The 20,470-nt window shown below is 31.6% G+C and overlaps 3 protein-coding genes across 3 annotated transcripts; all 3 read right to left on the bottom strand.

Moving 5' to 3' along the window:
- Nucleotides 1-656: 656 nt before the first annotated feature.
- LOC108811997 (transcription factor bHLH78) lies at nt 657-4,336 on the bottom strand. The gene is made up of 7 exons (XM_018584125.2): nt 3,626-4,336; nt 3,299-3,439; nt 3,070-3,135; nt 2,907-2,975; nt 2,650-2,727; nt 1,076-1,291; nt 657-988 (listed from the first exon to the last, which is right to left on the bottom strand). Exons 1-7 carry the CDS (start codon nt 4,145-4,147, stop codon nt 905-907), a joined length of 1,176 nt encoding a protein of 391 aa, XP_018439627.1. The 5' UTR covers nt 4,148-4,336; the 3' UTR covers nt 657-904.
- Nucleotides 4,337-5,993: 1,657 nt separating this feature from the next.
- On the bottom strand, nt 5,994-15,053 carry LOC108811996 (protein SUPPRESSOR OF npr1-1, CONSTITUTIVE 1). Its single transcript, XM_018584122.2, is given in 9 exon segments — nt 5,994-6,461; nt 6,558-6,851; nt 6,964-8,043; nt 8,412-8,974; nt 9,047-9,185; nt 12,177-12,491; nt 12,596-13,676; nt 14,478-14,640; nt 14,643-15,053. Coding segments are annotated over 9 exon segments (4,197 nt in total). The 5' UTR covers nt 14,953-15,053; the 3' UTR covers nt 5,994-6,209.
- Nucleotides 15,054-15,801: 748 nt separating this feature from the next.
- On the bottom strand, nt 15,802-17,060 carry LOC108810966 (AUGMIN subunit 3-like). Its single transcript, XM_018583033.2, has 3 exons — nt 16,775-17,060; nt 16,302-16,338; nt 15,802-16,193 (listed from the first exon to the last, which is right to left on the bottom strand). The coding sequence occupies exons 1-3, from the start codon at nt 16,933-16,935 to the stop codon at nt 16,026-16,028; spliced, it is 366 nt and encodes a 121-aa protein (XP_018438535.1). The 5' UTR covers nt 16,936-17,060; the 3' UTR covers nt 15,802-16,025.
- Nucleotides 17,061-20,470: the final 3,410 nt, after the last annotated feature.

Here is a 20,470-nt window from a genome sequence, read left to right as displayed (position 1 = left end):
CGTGAGCCAAGTCCACGAATCAGAGTCCATAGGACCATAGCCATGTGATCGCTAAATTTTTAATTGCCATTCAAACTTAAAATAATATCCTGCAACAGTTATAATTATCATTGTTTTTATTACAAAAAAAAATCATTGTTGTTATTACATAAGTCAGTTATTCATTTTACGTAATCGTTTTGCACTACTATAAATAAACTCAAGATTATCAGTGTTTCTTATAAACGAACCACGTTTGGTTGAAACTACATCAACTTACAAGTCAAGATTGTATGATACTCAAAATATTAAACACCATTTTCTGAAAATTCAAGATTTAGATGGTTGATTAATCAATCTAGAGATAATATTATCAGATTTTAGTCCATCATTACGATTTTGATTACTTTTTGTTTCATGATATTTGTGGGCAAATTTTATGTCGTAAATTGTATCATGTAAAATGATTTAGATAAGATTGCACACTAACCACAACATTTGATTCGACATAATAAATGAACACTTGATTTCAATATACCAAGAAAATTCTAATCATGTGGAATAGTTTGCGTAGGGTCCAAGTTAGAACTAGTATCGCCTATCACTTACTCTAGTAGATACATTTTTTTTTGTTTAGCCTAATCTGCTGTAGATTAAGTATCATGGATTGTAGTGGAGGTTATGAACCTACAATGATATAACATCATACAAGCAAAAGGAATCCAAAGATAACGATACAATTGAACCCTAATAATGAATTGTAAAATGACATAAATAGGTTACTGTCATAAATGTGTATATGTATAGTAATGAGTATAGGAATAAATCACAGAGACTGGCGTGGTTATGTACACCCCTCAATCTTTTTTCTTATTCCCTTGCTTGAGACCTTGAAAAATATATGTGGTTGATCAAAGCTCAATTTTCATGTTTTGAGATACATGGTTGGATCATGTGCCACTCCCATCCCTACAATGCTCAGTAAATCTTCTTGGCTAAACATTTGATACTGAAAACACACACAAACGTATGTTCAAATCATCTGACTATATAAAAATGGAAACAGGGAAAAAAAATTGAAGGATAGCTTAAAAACCTGAGATACTGAGTCAGTAAATTGGGTAAGTGTTGGTAAGTGGGTGAAGCTACTGGCTAAGGTAGAGGTTTCCAGTGAGTTCACAGGAGATTGAAGCATCATGTTACTGGAAGAAACATTAGTGTGCAATTGTGAATTATTATTGTAACTATGATGACTTAAAGACTCTGCTTGGAGTCCTGCTTCATGCAACCGGTTGCTGCTTGATGGAATCATCTGAAGAATTTTTTTTTTAAAAGAAAGATTAGATTGCAACTTTTTCCAATAGAAAATACAAAAGGTTCTTTTTAAAATAAATTGAAAAAGTTTACTAAAAGTAATTAGGATTAATGCTAACTAGATCTTGACCCGTGCGACCGCATGGATATTAATTTTCATTTTTAGTTTTTATTTATTTATACTAAATAGTATATTTATAATATTTGATCGTTTTATATTGACTAAGTTAGGAATAGGTATTTGGGTATCCACTCGAATCCGGTTAAAATTTATTCGGGTTTGATATTTTTGAGTTTAAAGATTCTATCTTTATTCCGGTATTTATAAACTTTGGTTCCTGTTTGATTTAGATCTTTGCCGGTTTGATAACCCGTTTAAATTATTTTAAATTTTTCAAAATTTATATATCTTTAAATATCCTTAAGTCTAAAAAATATAACATGTAAATTTGAGTAATGTAAGCTAAAGTACCTAAATTAAAAATTAAAATAAATTAACTAACTTGGATGAAGAATATATTGGATGAATATATAATATATATATATATATATATATATATATATATTTTTGGTGTTTTGATTATTGTTTATCTACTTTAGATGTTTACTTTTGACTATTTTTTATATTTCAAATGAACTTAAAATAGCTTATATCTTGGATATTAACTCGAAAAATAACTAACATATTGAAGTATATAAATATGATTTAAATACATTCGAATATCCGAAATATTTCATTCGGATAAGGTTTAGTTATGGTTCTCTAGATACCAAAATGGTAAATCCGTTTGGATATTATCTAGTTTCGGTTTAATTTGGTAATATTTTTTCGTTAAGATTTGTTCAATGGAGAATTGATATTATAATTTCGATGAATTATTTGTCCAATAAAAATGAATTTTTTTTAATTTGACATTGATTTAATTGAAAAGTTAATGAAGTGTATTTAATTTTAGAAAACACATTAATGTAAGTGGAAAAGACAAAGCATTAAAATATGAAGTATTATTTAATTGTGTACTTAATTCAAATTTAATTTTTTTTTGCTTAAAATTCAAATTTAATTTTGGAAAATACATTAATCAAAGTGAAAAAGACAACATTAAAATAAGAAATATTAGTTAATGTTAGTGGCATGAAAGTGTAAATAACACTGAAAACTAAGAGATATTTTATATGAGTACTTCTCTTTTATAATATAGATGGGCCGATTGAAAAAGTATCTTTTTAACGTAATGACAAGTAAAAGAAAAAGAAAAAGAAAAAGAATGATAAGAAATAATAAGTTGATAACTAGCAATTTGAAGTGATCATCATTAATGGTTGTTAATTGATGTTATGTTTAAGGTGACTTACAACATCCTTTGACACAAGAGCATCCACGTTAAACTCCAGCCTGGTGTCGTTCACTGATGATAACTTCATTGACAAGAACTGCCAATAATTAAACAAGAAATATTAGAAAAATTAACTGTAAATAATTAAAATTCGGTGATTAGTGAAACAAGATACTAGATGAAGCAAACCAAATAATAATATCTCAACTTGTCTGTGATTAATGAAACAATTAATTAGATTTATAGTATGAATTTAAAACCAAATAATAATAATACCTCAACTTGTCTTTGCAATGATTGTACATAGTTTATAATTTCATCCAGCATCAATGCCTTTCCAGTAACCTTTTCATCGAATAAACAAAGAAAAAAATACATTATTGATCTTAATTATGCTAATCAACAGAGTCCAAAACTCAAGATAAACAAAACTTCTCACCTTATTGCAGCCAGGGACAAGGCCTTCAAGCAGCTTCATCCTTTCACCAATCTTCTCCCTCCGAACCTAACCCCACATTCAATAACTAATCAAATCCAAACTCTAATATAAACTAAAATACAATTAGCACAATCAATCTTTTAAAAAAAAATTAATTAAACCTTAATTACTGAAAATAAAGCAAATGATCAAAGTAAAAAAGAGAGTGCTTAATTAATTAATTAAATACTCTTTCAGCGAGACTGTGACTGTCAGTGGCTTGGCCTCGTCGAGCACGAACATGGATGTAGTCTTTAGGAGGCTCAGGTGCTTTTGTTGTGTTATCTTCTTCGTCTTCTCTTCTCCTTTTCCCTCCTTTTTCTTCCGCCGTCTGAGAAATTAAAAAAAATATTTCAAAAAGTTATGACTTTTATTTACTTTAATGTAAAAAGCTGACTTTTTAGAGAATTGGGTTATTCGAGAAACGCTAACGAAAACAATGGGCTCTTTCGATGAGAAAAAAAAGATGGAAACTTTGCGGGAAAATCAAGAAAATTTTCCGGCAAAATTGATTTACCTTTGAGAAACTTGGTGATGGAGAAGCAGTGGGAAGTGGGTTCTCCTTGGATTTAGCTTTCGACACAGATTTTCTCTTCCGAGAAAACTCTCCGGCGGGAACCGTCGGAGAAACAAGGCCGTTAAGAGCTGGTGTGCTGGCGACACGTGTGAACGGCGTCGTTCTGTTGATCATCGGCGGTGGAGAACTCATCGGAGTCGCGGAGCTGTTTCCGAGTTTTCCGATGAGTTCTCTGATAATGAAGCCTTCACCTCCTCCTCCGCCGGAGAAGTTTGAGTTCGACGGCGTCGGAGAGGAGACTAGAGAGCTCAGAGCAGAGTCGAAGATGCTCTGTTTTTGTTGTTGCTGTTGTTCCGTTGACTTTTCCCACGAGAAGCAATCTTGCGGCGGCGAATGTGGAGCTAGATTTGGATCCATTAACGGCCAGTCAAGCATCGGGGATGAAGAGGACGGTTGTTCGAAATGCATCGCTATCTCCGGCGGTGGATGAAGCTCTGTGTTCATAAACAGCTCCTTGTCCATGCTCACAAGAATGAATCGAGCATCAGAGATCTAAATGCTAGCAAGATCTTAGGTTACGTAGCAAACAATAACGGATGCTAATAGTCGAACTTCACGTCAGAGATTTCTTCAGACAAGAGTAAGTTTGGAGTGTGCCGGAGGAGAAGAAGAGCGTAAGTGGTATGGAAATGCTGAGATGGTTTCAGTGGAATATTTATAGTTGTGTAATATTTAATTAACCGATAAATTATGCTTTATCAAAATTTGTCCCAAAAAAAAAAATAGTAAATCAAATATCAATGTGTTGCCGGGCCTTTGACGTTGAGCGATATTGCTGATAAATTTGTGATTGTTTTAACTTTTTACATTATCGACGTAAGATTTTATACATGAGAACAAATAATGAATTCTTGTAATGAGGATGAAGATTGAGGTTGAGAGGAGTGTGGTTTTTGATGAAATATTCAACGTGAGAGGATATGAAAAAAACATAAAATCATTCAATTGGTATAAATTTTGTTTTTACATATGAGTGACTGAACCAAACTCCAGCGTTCATCAAACTTATATCTTTATAACGGAAATAAATAGTTCATAGGTGAAAAGTCTATAAGCTGTGGAGAAAATGAAGAATCCTCGTTGGATCCTCCGCCAAGACACGGGTCAAAAGAAGATGCTTCATCGCCACAGAAGTTTCTTGAAGGTGGTGATGGCACTTTGCTTCTAGAAGATACCTCACCAGATGCTCCAGTCAACCCGAAGAAAAGCTCCAAATTTGAAATCACCGGTTCGGAATTCACTGCAGTTTGAGGAAAGAAAGTTGAAATGCTGTTGACATGTTGGAACTGTCATCATAGCAAACCAAGCGAATATGATTTTGTTCTCTAGTTGAATCTGGCCAAAGAAATAACTTTTTCAAATTTTCAATTTAATTTATGATTAAGCTAACCCGAATCTTCTTCTAGCTTTTGTTACTCTCTTCACCACCAGATGCTCCAGCCAGCCCCATGTAAAGGTCCAAATTCGAAGCTATCAGTTCGGAATTCACTGCAGGTTGGATGTACAGAGAGTTGGAATGTTCCTGGAACGTTGGAACGGTCATCTGCATCATAACAAATCAAGTGAATATGATTTTTCTTTTCTGACAAAAGAGATAGCTTTTGAAGTTTTTCTGCCGCAGGAGCACCATTCATAATGGCTGTTATAAAACTCAAGTAGTAGAACGTTGTTGTTCAGTTCAGATGGCGAGTTGTCCACTCGTTTTATTTGCAAATGTAAGGAGGACAAAACCAGAATGATCCATCTCGATACTCGTACGTGCACGCGTCCTCGTTAACATGACAACAAAACTCTTCTTCTTTTTCGCCTCGAAAGGACTGACAAAGTGCGAAGTAGCCGGTGGGGGCAGTGACTTGAAGGTCCAACCACGATGCATCTTCTTCTTGCTTCTATTGCTCTCTTCATCACTTTCTTCACCACCAAATGCTCCAGCCATCCCCAGGGAAAGGTCCACATTCTGAGCCACCAGTCCGGAACTCACTGCAGCTTGGATGTTCAGAGAGTTGGAATGTTCTTGAAATGTTGGAAGTGTCATCTGCATCAATAACAAATCAAGTGAATATGAACTATTTTATTAATTATCTTAAATATAATAATAATAATAATAATAATAATAATAATAATAATGATATTAGTTAAGCTAATGGTTTATCCTAAAATCATAGAAAGAAAAGATGACAAGTAAGCAAATTCACTTCTCAAATAATAGTATAATTATAATATATAGATTATTATTTATTAATTATTTTTAATATTATGATACATATATTTTAAAATGAAAATTTAAATAATAACACTACAAGGAGAATACGACAAAGTAAACAAATTAACTTAGCTAATAATAGTATAGACTGAATTATACAATACATACTTCAAATCAACTCTAGTACTACATGTTCTAAGCCATAATTTTTCTTTTTACATATATACTGAACCAAATTCTAGCATTCATCAAACTTATTTCTGTGTATTAGAAAGAAAAAAAACATCTGGGTTAAAAAGTCTAAGTACATCATAAAGATCCTCATTGGATGTTCCCAGTGTTTTGTTGCTCGATTATCATGGGTTCGAAATGCAAAGATTCTCCGCCAAGAAAAGATGCTCCATCGCCACAGAAGTTCCTTGAAGGTGAGGGCACTTTGCTTCCGGAAGATACCTCACCAGATGCTCCAACCGACCCCAAGGAAAGCTCCAAATTCCGAGCCGTTGGTTCGGAATTCACTGCAGGTTGGATATACAGAGAGTTGGAATGATCTTCAAATGTTGGAACTGTCATCTGCATCATAACAAATCAAGTGAATATGATTTTTTTTTATAGTTGAATCTGACAAAAAGAGATGGCTTTTTGAATTTTTTTATAGTTGAAGCTAACCCGCATCTTTTTCTTGCTTCTGTTGCTCTCTTCATCACTTTCTCGAAAGTTTGTTTTTGAGATATTCATGACTCTTGGACCGCATCCTTTTATCTCTACAGGGGTAGAATTTTGGCTGTGGCTGCCATAGCTGCTTCCGGAGGAACACCCTTCATAATATTCATCACTTTCTTCACCACCAGATGCTCCAGCCAGCCCCATGTAAAGGTCCAAATTCGGAGCCACCAGTCCGGGATTCACTGCAGGTTGGATGTTCAGATAGTTGGAATGTTCTTGAAATGTTGGAACTGTCATCTGTAACATAACAAATCAAGTGAATATGATCTTTTTTTCTAGTTGAATCTGACAAGAGAAATAGCTATTAGAGTTTTCAGTTCAGTATATGATAAAGCCCATTAACCCGCACCTTCTCCTTGCTTCTGTCGCTCTCTTCATCACTTTCTTCGTAGTCTGTTTCTGAGATATCCATGACTCGTGCACCGCATCCTTTTATCTCTTCAAGTGTAGAATTTTGATTATGGCGGCCAGGGCTGCCGCAGGAACACCCTTCATAATATATATCATAATGGTTGCTATAAAACTCAAGTAGTAGAACGTTGTTGTTCAGTTCAGATGGCGAGTTATTCACTCGTTTTATTGGTAAATGTAAGTTGAAAAAAACCATATGATCTATCTCGTACGTGCACGCGTCCGCTTTAAAATCACAATCAGTCTCTTCTTGCTGGCCTCGAAAGGACTGACGAACAGTGAAGTATCCGGCAGGGTAGTGACTTGAAAGTCCAACCACGATGCAAGCTTTAACAATTGTGTATCTTTGAGAAAGAGAGCTCTCAGACAAAAGGATACTTAGAGAACTTCCACAAGCACGATGTGTGAAATACGTAGGCACTTCTCCACCTGGTATAACGGCCATGATTGGGTATGACTGTATAATGATTTCATGTGCATCTCTATCCAAACTGAAGCAATTATAGAACTTGAAAGGAGGCGTTGGTGGAAATCCGAAAGGATATGAAGAAATATCAAAGAAATTATTGTGCGGCCCTGGTAAGTGATCACAGATTCTTGTGATTCCTCCACAGTCTGAAAAGTCTGCCTCAAGACATATCATTTTAAAAATCTCTGCGGAGATGCTCTTTAAATTCTTGCACCGACGCATCGTTAATTTAGCGAGACTAGACATATTCTTAATCCAGGAAGGAATTTCTTCAATTGCAGTGTCATCTAGATAGAGAAGTCTAATGCGGGTTGAAATCCGAGGAAAATTTCTCAATTCTGAGCATCCACTGAGATCGAGTTCTGTAAGATGAAAGTCTATGTCGACTGGTAGAACCTCGAGCATTGTGCACCCTTCCATGTCCAAGCTCCTGAGTTGGTCGAGATTCCTAATTGAAGAAGAAAGCATCACAAAGCTTTTATTGAGTTCCAAATAGTCAAGGTAGATGGCCTTTGACAGAACTGGAATTTCGACGAGGTTTTCCGGCGACTGAAAAATAAACAAGAAACATATTATGTCTTCGATTTAGGTTAGCTACGAACACCAAATTATTAAATTCACAAAATTTTATACTCCTTCAATTTTTAATATAACTTATTTTAGAGAAAATATTTTTTAACAATTAATGTTATATGACCAATGATAATAACATTCTATTTTATTATTAATTAAATTGTTGTCAGATAAATAATTTATGATTTTTTAAAAATATATATATAATAAATTAATTATTTTTATTCTATATGCACAATTCTAAAACAAGTTATAATAAAAACTAGAAGGAGTAATATTCAAGAGTGAGATCAGCACAAAGATATTAATATGGTATTAATTAACAATAAATAGCTATTAATTACCTTGACCCCTCTCCATAACTTCTTAAGCCTGCCAGTACTCATTTCAAGGGGCTCCATATCTTGTGGGTTGAAATTAGGTGGCATACAACTCAATGGTACATCATCCCAATAGCGTTCTCTAATCCAAGAACTATCTTCTTCTCCTTCTAATGCAGTTTTTGCTAGTTGAAGCGATGTAATGTTCCTTGATATACGAGGAAACATTCTCAACTGTGAACATTTGTCAAGATAGGGGAGGTCTACCTCAAGATGGAGTACTTTAAGAGATTCAAAGTCAACATCATCTGGCAGAAACTTAAGGTTTGAGCATTTCGATATCTTCAATTCAGACAGTTTACTGAGAGTCCCAATTGAGGAAGGAAGTGTCACCAAAGATGAACATTTAGTAAGATCCAATTTATATAGTCCACGAAGATTTCCAATTGAAGAAGGAAGTGTCACCAAAGATTTGCATCTCGCAAGAATCAATTGAAACAGTTTTTTGAGATTACCAATCGAGGAAGGAAGTGTCACCAAAGATGAACATTCTGTAAGATCCAATATATATAGTCCATGAAGATTCCCTATTGAAAAGGGAAGTGTCACCAAAGATTTGCATCCCGAAAAAATCAATTGAAACAGTTTATTGAGATTACCAATTGAGGAAGGAAGTGCCACCAAAGATTTACATCCACAAAACTTCAATCTTTCGACTTTTGTGGCTTTTGAAAGATCTGGAATCTCTTTCAAATCTGTAGAATAACTCATATCCATCTCCTTCAAATTTCCAAGAGGCTGACCAAATAAAAAGGGGAAATCAATACGAAATATATTTACTAATTGAGATAATTAAAAATTACAAATTTGTCCATGTTCTTTTTTTATGTTGGATGTTGAACGCATCTAGATGCAAATGTTCCAAAGTTGTTTCTTTATACACTATTACATTTTAATCCTTCATCTCAAAGCAAAATCTAAAATATCTTAAAAAATTATATATCATGTTTTTTCACCAAACCAAAAAGTTATATTTTTCGTTAAAACTGGAAAACAATTTTTTCCCCGTCAAAATCGTAAAATCAAATTTTGTCAAAACCAGAAAATCACGTTTTATGCCAAAACCATAACATCGAGTTTTTTCGCCAAAACCACAAATTATGTTAACCTGTCCAAACTTTAAATTGAGTTTTCACTAAAAAGCATAAAATCAAATTCTTCACAAATCGTAAAATTGAATTTTCTACAATGTTTTTATATCTGGACCGAACCAACGGTAGAGCCGAATTAACCATGAATCGGACACATACTCAGATTGTTAGTTAAATACTGTATCTGATTTGTTTGTACTTTACTATCAATGATAATTTTTATTAGTTGTTTTGTCTTTTAAAATATTACAGCTATACAAATAAAAATACTTTTTTATACTCAATTTTTTGAATCTTCATAACTCATGATGATAGATATTCAAAATCAAAATATTAATTTATATATGAACTTATAATGATGATTTTATATTTGATTTTATTTGGTTTTTACTTAAATTTACAAACTTATTTCTACTAAAAATTTTAATAAATAATGTTTATAAAATCTATTGAAGATAAATAACAAAGCATCTAGATTTAATTATATTTTAGTTTTTACCTTTTTAACTTAAATTAGTTTGGTTGAACCTGGTCAAACTATATTAATCCATAACCCAAAATATTCTTTGTTTAGTACCGGCCCGACAACCAAAATGGAGAAGTTCTTAGGTTAAGGTTCAATGTGCTCCAACAAGGTATAGTTTTATTCAGAAAAATATCATAATTAATTGATATTATGCATATGCACGTAAATTTAATAGAAAATATCAATCATATCCTATAATTGTAAGATTCAGAAATTGAAACATAGGAATTATCTTCCATTGTGTAATATAATAGACAAATAATTAAAATTTAAAAAATACATGAAACGATAAGCCAAGCTATCTTAGAAGTCAACTAGAATACAAAAATAAAGTTCAAAAAAAATTAGTAAGTTGTACCTTAGATTCATTTTCGGTTGGCTCACAACTGTAGTTTGTGGAAACTTTGTAAAATGGTTAAAACGTGAACTAGTATAATGGCCAAGTTTAAAACTCTCCAAATTGTTTTTTCTTTTTTTTTGAAAAACCATAAATTCAAAAGATATCACCTATTGTTAAATGAAAAGAAAATATTATATTAAAGAATAGTGATTGTCTAATTGAAATTCAAAATTTTACATTTAATAACCGAACGCAGTTCGAAACTGATTTAATGGTTCACCAGTTTCTGGTTTTTTACCGGTTTGATATGTTTTTAGCTGGTTTGATATCCTTTATGTTTTACCATCAACCCAACTTTGTTTATATCTTTGGGTTCACGGTTGAGTCCGGTTCAACCACCGATCTAATCCAATTTTAAAAACACTAGGTTCAGCCAATCGTAAAATTGAGTTATTCAGCACATCTATACAATCGAGTTTTGTCAAATCCAAAAATCAAAATTTCCCACAAAAAAGAATGTAAAAGCAAGTTTTCCATCAAAACCACGTGATGAAGTTTTTTCTTGTGAAAACTGTAAAATTAAAATTTCCACCGAAAATATAGTTATTTTTCTCGTCAAAATAGCAAAATCATATTTTCGTTAAAACTGCAAAATAATGTTTCCCCAAAAGTCAAAAAATCGTGTTTAAATACAACTTTCCACTGAAACAGTAAATTGAGTATTTTCTCCAGAACCATAAAATCAAAATTTTCTGTCAAAATTATGAAATCACTTTTTGATCAAACCCATAAAATCTTATTTTCCGCCAAATTACAAAATTAGGTTTTTTTTTTGCTAAAACTACAAAACTATGTTTTCTCACTAAAACTGTAAAATCATTTTTCTGCTAAAACCGTAAAATCATGTTTTACGCTAAAACCATGAAATCATGATTTCCCACTAAAATCACAAAATTGAGGTTTCAACCAATTCGTAAAATTATATTTTTCAATAAAACCACAAATTATGTTTTCTACCAAAACCGTAGACCATGTTTTATACCAAAACCGCAAAAACATATTTCCCACCAAAACCGCAAAATCATATTTCCCACTAAACCTATAAAACATGTTTTTGTCCAAACCGCAAAACCATGTTTTCCCATAAAAACTGCAAAACCATATTTTAGCTAGAACTGTAAAATCAAGATTTTTTCGTCAAAACTGCAAAATCAAAGTTTCTCATTAAAACCACAAAATAGGAATTTTATTAAATATAATAACTAATTCATTATTAATAATTTAAAGCTTATACTTTTAGTCTTATTGCTAATAGCATTCAAATGCTATTATATGATAAAAACAAATAAATGTATCCAAATGCTATTAACAGAGCATCTCCAACCCTCTTCTATTTCTACCTCTATAATAGTATTTAGAGGTAAAATCACTCTAACCCACCTCTATTTCTATCTCTAAAATAGAGATTGCTATTTTCTCCTCTATTTATAGAGAAATAAATAGCATTCTTCTATATTTTGCTATATATTTGAAGATTTCTATTTTAGAGGAATACATTGGAGTAAAACACATCTCTATTATAGAATTTCTAGATTTTAGAGGTAAAAATAGAAGAATACATTGGAAATGATCTAAAAATGAACATATTGTAGATGCAACATCCCGATGTTGTATTTATATGCTGTATTTAGATGCTAGTTCCAAATTCAAAAGTGAAGATGACATTATTGTTTTTAAATGGAAACCTAATTAAATCTTGTTAAAAGTAATACCTGAATTCCTTCCCACAGCTTCTCAAGCTTACTATTCTTCATTTTGAGTTCAACCAGACATTCCGCTCTAAAGTTAAAAGGCATAGATTTGGATGGATATTCATCCCAAAGTAGCAATCTGAGTTTGCGTGGAAAAGGATCCAGGCCTTGATCAGGTAAATACAATCTGTCTTTTCCAGTCTCCCATGGCCACCAGGATTTGTAAAAGTTTAGAAGTTTCAGATTACGCATTCCTTTAAATGACTTTTTATTTATAACCAATGTCTTGTTGATTTCCGACATGTTCAAATCCAGGGCTAGATTATTCTCTGTGCCCTGAAAAAAAAAAATTAAAATCCTCATTGTATCTTAACAATCCTTATATTGATCAATAACCAAATAACGATCCAGTCTAGCATGAAAGCCATATGTTAACTCACAGTTTTATCGGTAAGTACATCACATATATCATCAGCTTCCGTCAAGAACCTACAATTGTTGGTGGTCTCTGCACGATCGATTTCTTTACCCAACTTCTGTAACAAATTGTGCATTCGAACAATTCCTGTTGATTCCCTACGTATCAGGGACTTGTCATTCAGTATTTTGAGCCCAATTTCAGCACCTTCTCCGAGCAAATCTTTTAAGAACTTGACTTTACGACCATCGGGTAAGCATGCAATCCAAAGGAACAATTCTTGCTCTTGGACATCTAACCTATCATAGCAGACTTTTAGTGTATTCTTGATTTTCCTATCCAAACTATTCAGGAGCCTAGGCAGTATCTCTACCCACTCGTCCTTGTTCATCCCTTTCAACGACGAACCCAAGACACTTAAACCTAAAGGAAGATTACTGGAATGCAACGTAACTTTAGTAGCGAGTTCTTCGAAACCATAAGGCGGAGAGTTATTCCCAAACGCAGATCGACAAAACATCTGCATAGCCAGATCGTGCGATGGGAGCTCCACCTCATAAATAAGCTCAATCTCTTGAGACTTTAAAAGTTTCCTATCTTGAGTTATCACAACGATTCTGCTCCCGGATCCAACCAAACTAGTTTGATCCATCAAGGTGTTTAGCACTTCACGATCATCCACATCATCAACGATGATAAGAATTTTCTTATGCATTAGCCTTTGTTTTGCCTCACCTGCATGACGTATCTTTACGTCCTTTTGACACGAAATTTCCGACAGAAGCCGTTCATCCAAACACAACTTCAATTTATTATCGTCCCACTTTTTTTTACTCTTGTAAGAGACGAAGAAAGCGTGTTTGTGGAATCGGCTAGAGAGTTTACTACAAAGAGCTCTTCCTATGGTACTCTTACCTACCCCTGAAGGCCCCCAGATGCCTAACTTTCTAACATCATCAGACTCCAAACACAAAAGCGAATTCAACCTCTCAATATGACCTTCAATCCCCACAATGTCACTAAAATCATTTGATGGCATCATAAGTTTACTGAACACATCCTTTGCTATATGTTCAATCATTTTTGCTTCGCCTTTACCAGTCCTGAAATTAATATATTAGATGTCACTAACAGACACTTGAAATCTATTCAAATAAATCATTTATACTATTTGAGAATTTATTCTCATGATTTTATGAGAAGTCATTAGTTTAATTAATATTTTATTTTAATAATGTATATTTAAGATAATTAATAAAGACTAAAAAATTGTAATAATATATATATATATATATATATATATATTATGAATTTAAAATAATTTATGTAATTATCATGATATTTAGAACATTTAATTAATAAACAGATATTAACAATATCTACCGATAATATTGTAATTACGTTAATCTAATATTTAGTTTATGATTTTAGTGACTATTGTGATAGCCAATTTCTCCTATTTTTATTAAAACATTGATCCAAATAATTATTACAGTATTAAAGTTAAGATTAAAGGTAAATCATTATTGAAAATATATCTTATAATATGAATTATATACTTATGTTAAATATATATATATATATATATATATATATAAACGATTATGTTCCTAACCTAAAATAAATTAATTTGCATTTGTCCATGATGAAACATCAAAAGCAAAAATGAATTTATGCTAATAATAAATACAATAAGTGTTTAAGTTCAATTCCGAATTTCATAATTTGATTACTAATAAAAAACGATTTTGATCTAGAATCAACATCCCATAAATAAAACTATGAAACAAAAGAAAATAATTTAGAACATAAATTACTATTTTATATATATATATATATATATATATATATAATTCTGCACAAATTGCAGGCCACCAACTTAGTTGATAAATAAACAAACGTACCAATTCTTAAAATCCTCTCCAGCCAAATTTGCTACATCCGTTAGTGCTCGCATCCACCTTTCTATCTCACCTTCTGTTTTTTCCTTGCATGTTTCTGTAAACCTCCCGCCGAATTCCCCAGTCTGCTTTCTAACCTCAGAAGGATCGACATGGTAAAAAATCGAATCACCATCTGATCCAGATCCTTAATGCAATTGTGGATCTCCACCAGTTCGTTTAAAAACCATGTTGACGAAGCGTAGTTCTTAGAGAAGATGACGATTGCGATCCTAGAGTCTTTTATCGCCGATAAAAGCTCAGGTCCGATAGGGCGGCTTCTGTCGATGCCATTGTCGTTGAATGTAGTGATCAAGTTGCGTTCAAGCTCCATGAGAAGATGGCTGAGGAATGTGTCTCGGACATCTTCTCCACGAAAGCTTGGGAAAACATTGTATCTCCAGTTGTGAGAAGTAGTAGTAGTAGAGGAAGAAGCCATGGAAAAAGGATAGAGAAGAGCAGTTGTAATTAATATTATTGTGGTGAAGAACTCAGGAAAGGGTGTAGACACATATATAAGAGTAAGGAAGCGAAGACCAAGACTTTTAGGAAAGTTCGAGCTGATTTCCATTTTCCATTCAAAGCACACAACAAATTTGTAGGTAATTTGAAAGAAATGTGAAGAGCAATAATGGTCACATCCAACTTTAAATTAAAAGAAAAGACAAAACCATGGGCCATAGCATACCTTGTTTATAATGCAAGAATATTTGGGCAATTGACATAGAGCACACACCTAATAACTATCTAAAATTCCAAACGGAAAAAGAAATAGAGTAGGGCACAGTGCCACACCACATTTTCAAATTTCAAACGAAGACTTACAGGAAACTTCGAGCTGATTTCCACTGATTGTTACAAGAGAGATACGGCGGGAAACTGACAAGAGATTTCCAGCTGATTTCCACTTCCCAATCAAAACTATTCATCTTTTATTATCTGTAAATCAAATGGAAAAGAGAAGACCAATTATTCATGGGTCACTTACTCATAGTCTTAGACTTTAGTTAAGATGGTTTAGTATTGTCTTAGTTTGGATGGAGTTAGTTAGCATTACTTACATACGATTACTGATATCTACGTACTCTTACAAATGACTGTTATACTTGTTTTGATTCAGTGATGACTGATGAGCGCATGGCTTTTTCGTTAGTTTTATTTCACAAATAACTGATGTCTAAGTAGAATGTATAATAAAATTATAAACATAAAACATTGATTTATAAAGTTGTGTTATTATCTTAAAATGTTCTCCTCAATTTTGGTATATTTGACCGTTTGATAACATATGAGATCCGCACTGAGCGCGGTTTTATTTTAAATTTATAAAGTACTTTTATGTTTACAAGGGCTTTTTAACAGTGCACCAAACGTCAACAAAATTTAGTCACATGATGCACTCTGTACACCTAAGGAGCTAGATCTCTTACACTAAGAAACCTGGAGAGGTGTACTTGTTCCAAGTGACAAGAAACAGAAACGAGGTTCTTGGCAAAAATTTCTTAGGCACACTTATGACAGTACAAAATTTCCCTTCATGCATGAAACAGAAAATACAGAATCGCATGTGTGATATAAATTTCCCTTTATGCTTTCTTCTTCTCCAAAAACAGCCTCCTGGTTATTTCTCCTTGAAGAAAATGCTGATATGCTATCATAAGCCCGGTCTAGATCATCACCCTGAATCCATGTAAAAAGAAAAAAAGAAACGCACCATAAGAAGGCAGGAAATAACATCTTAAGACGAAACACAAGTTTTATGAACTCTCAAAGCAAACAAGTAGTTACCTCTAAGAGCTTCCCTTCTCTATGAAATTGCTCATATCTGGATCCAGAAACAAGAGAACATCCCATTAGCCACTGATATATGAACCAAATACATAGGGAGAAGTATCTTGAATTAAAAAAAAAATACCAAAGTACACTACAGAGAATAGCTGAGGATGGAAGAGCTTTCCATTCACTAAATATAACAAGGACTTTAATATCCAGCTGAACGTGTGCATGCATATAGGAATTATATCTGATTCATTCATTGCTAATATGTTCCTCAAAACTAAAATGCAAGAATAGCATTGATCAATTAATGGGATAAAATTAGCTAACTAGCAACAGTGATCGAAAGTATAAGCACAAGGTATGTTCTAGTTGAGACGACATGAGCTTCATCACTACTGGCATATACCTAATTCACTAGAAATCAACACAAATTCAAACAAGAGCATGAATCGTAGAACGGGAGAGCGGCAAAGTAAACGCACAGGGAGAGGACTTTGGACGGGCGAAGAGAGGAGCAGATCCAGTCGAGGATAGGGCGGGCCTCGTCGTACTGGAACGGCCATTCGAAGCTGTGCGGGTTCAACTTTCCGGTGCCTTCGAAACCTAGATACGCCACTAGAGAAGCACGTCTCGCACGACTCATCTTCGATTTGCTGAGATCGCACTTTTATGTTTTCAGCTCCAGTGGTAGTGGGAACAAGATTCGAACTGAGATTTGAAATTCATTGCGTCATATCTCTTGACAATGTGGTTGCCTCTAAACTCTATTTTGAAAATTATATGCGCTTGTATCCAATAAATACTTTTAAAATAAGATTTTTTAAAAAACTGTGTTTTCAAATGTACAGATTTTTATGCTTTGATTAATTAAATATGTTTACATAAATATCATATTATATAAATTTAGGTGCATTATGTAGGTTTCATCTCTCATATATTCCCATGCATTTGATCTTGTACTTTTGGTTAAGTAAGTCATGTACTAAAAAAAAAAAAGTCATGTACTAAAACTGAAGTTATAAGATTATCAAGCATGATGCTTGACATATTATCTTTTAAAAACTGAAGTTTAAGAATAGCAAGCATGATCCATGACATATTATCTTATAGAATATGAATTGCATAAATATCATATTACAAATTTAAATGCATTATGTAGATTTCATCTCTCACATGTTCTTGTGGCTCCTGCATTTGATCTTTCTACTTTTGGTGCAAGTAACTCATGTATTAAAACTGAAGTTATCAGAAGATTAAGCATGATGCATTTATATAATTTTGTTTACAGCCGGAAAAAAAAGATCTGTTTTAGCAAACAGAATCATCGATTACATTCTTCCGTTATGGAGTAGAACAAAAAGGAGATAAGAGCCTAGGAGACACAAAAGCAGAAGATATCATCATGAAGAATCGCTTTTAGTACCTGAAAACGAGAATCACCAAACACTGACCAATTCCCATGTTCTCTGCAAATTTCATGATACATTATTTATTGCAAAATATGATGCATGCAAAATTGTTAGTCATCATATAGATATGTGTGTTACAACTCACAAGTATAACTTTTAAACTGTTGAATCGTCCATGACTCAACAGTTTACACAATTAGATTTGGTCCGTTATGAAACTAACAAAAAAACAATGAATACTACTGTTTTGGAATTTCATTTTTGTTTCTCTCAGTTATAACTGATAAAAATTCTGTAAAATATAGTTAGAAAATTATATGTTAACTAGGTGGTTGCCCGCAAATTTGCGGAAACAAAATTTTAATATAATATAATATTTTGTGTTTTCGACCTATGATATATATTTTAATATTTTAAAACCGAAAGTGAATTTTTGGTAACTAATTTTAAACATATTTTATTTATTAATACTTTTTAAAATTTAAATAGGATTTATGTAGTATTTAGTTTTTTTACATCTTTTACAAATCAATATTTCATTAAATTGTTTTATAACATTATTGTTAAAACATATATATATATATAATTTATTTGGTTTGTAGATCAAATTTTCGTCCATAAAAATTATTAAAATCTAAACATCAACTAATGTGACAAATAGACCAACACTTGCAACTAAAGTATAAACACACAAAAATTATTAAGAAGAAACAAAACAATATATATATGAATTATGTTGATTTAATAGAAAACGTTAAGAATAAAAAAACCATAAATTTAGGAATATACTTTTATTCATAATATTTTTTGAATTATTTATGATTGATGTAATTTTCTTGTTACTTTCTTTTAGATAAAATCAAAACAATTTTTTTGTTTTTGAGATTTTGAAAAAGTTTTTGAAAATGATGAACTTGTAAGAAAATAATATTTGCGATTGATTCTGATTTGATAACATTTAAAACCTCTTAGAAAGGAAACTATACAATTATAAATAATACATAAAATATTTACAAATTTTAAATTTTATGAATTATTTCTCAGAAATTTTAGAATCTTTATAAATAGTTTCATAAATCTTTATAAATAGTTTCATAAATCCTAATAAATGGTTTTATAACTCAAGAAAATAATTTGTTAACAATGATCAATAATTTAAAATCTTAACTTTAAATAATTTTATAAAGATTTTATAAATATTATGTAAACTCCTATAAATAATTTTATAAAGATTTTTAAAACTCCTGTGATGATTTAAAATCTATTAACCATCATAAACATTTTGTGAACTCCTATAAATGACGAGAAATTCTTCTTTATAAATGATTTTATAAATATTTATAACATTTTGTATAGATCCTTATATATTGATTTGTAAGTTCTTATTAGTGATATAATAATAAGTATTGATGATTTAAAACCTTAAAATGATTACCAAATATTTATATAATTATATATACTATTATATCTCTGGTATAAATCATTACTAATGAATCATTATAAATGACTTTAAGTTTTTAAAAATATATATTTATATATATTAATTATCACAGATGATTTTAAACTATTTTAAATAATTAATAAACTCGTTATATGATGCATTAATAGTTATTATAATATTTTATTATTAAAATTATATGTTTTATATATGTATATTATGACTTATATAAAAAATAAATTTTTTACGATGGTTTATAATAGAAAAATAAAACTAGTATATTAGTTTTATTAACAAAGTTTTAACAACATACTTCATATAATTTATAAATTGACTATTAATAAAAAATGTAATGATGAAGTATTATATAGAATTTCCATATTTGATACTATAAATGATTATGCATAAAATTATGTAAATAGTTTGGCAACTAACATTAATTGATTCTGTGATTTTTATTTTTTTATATTTTGACTAAAATAAATAAAAATAAAAAATCATCGACCAACGAAATTATAAAAAAAATTCTTAGACTGTCTATATGAATGACACATCAGCAGAAGTCACTTCTCATTCAATATACAGGAAGATTTAAACAAGACAGTGCATAATGTCTTTAACTGTGCTTTATAGGCTTTATAGTGCTACACTATTAATCTTTCCCTAATATTAAAGCGTGGGTCTATTTCTAAGCTTTAACAAACATTTGATTGCTATAATTAAACCACTTTGTCTCTTTCTTTCTAAGCTTTTCCCTTTATTTGAACGTGTATTTTTTTCTTTCTTTCTCTAAAAAGATAATAAAAAGACGAGAAATTTTCATTAGGAAAGAAAATTAACTGTTTTGTTTTTTGTAACCTGGATTTTTATAGTTGCAACATAAAGACACGACTGTTATAATTCATCTTGAGTCACGCCCAACATATATGTGATACTTTAACTCATATGGCCGGCCCTGAAATTTTAGGGGTCTGTTCTAATATCTATGAGAAAAAAATTAGGGGCTTAAAAGAAAATTTTATGGGCTTATGTCTATATAATTTTCTTCAAAAAATTCGTGGACCTGTTGCAAATGTTTTACTACGCATGGTTCAAAATCGGTCCTCCTCATATAAAGTCATTTGATTGTTCTGTCTAAAACAAAACAAAACAAAAAACATCCGGTTACATAAAAGTCAAATTTTTGGATAATTCAAATAATATTATACGGGGCTGATTTTATCATGGGAAGAGTATTTCAAAGTTGCTAAAATCCAGAGAAAAAATGCAAAGAAAAAAGTATGATTTTTAGCTAGAAAAATAAATGAATGAAACTTTGGAATTATTAAGGC

Source organism: Raphanus sativus, chromosome 6 (assembly GCF_000801105.2).
Source record: "Raphanus sativus cultivar WK10039 chromosome 6, ASM80110v3, whole genome shotgun sequence".
Taxonomy (NCBI): domain Eukaryota; kingdom Viridiplantae; phylum Streptophyta; class Magnoliopsida; order Brassicales; family Brassicaceae; genus Raphanus; species Raphanus sativus.
Note: the sequence above shows the minus strand (reverse complement) of the source record. Positions and strands in the feature narration are given on the sequence as shown.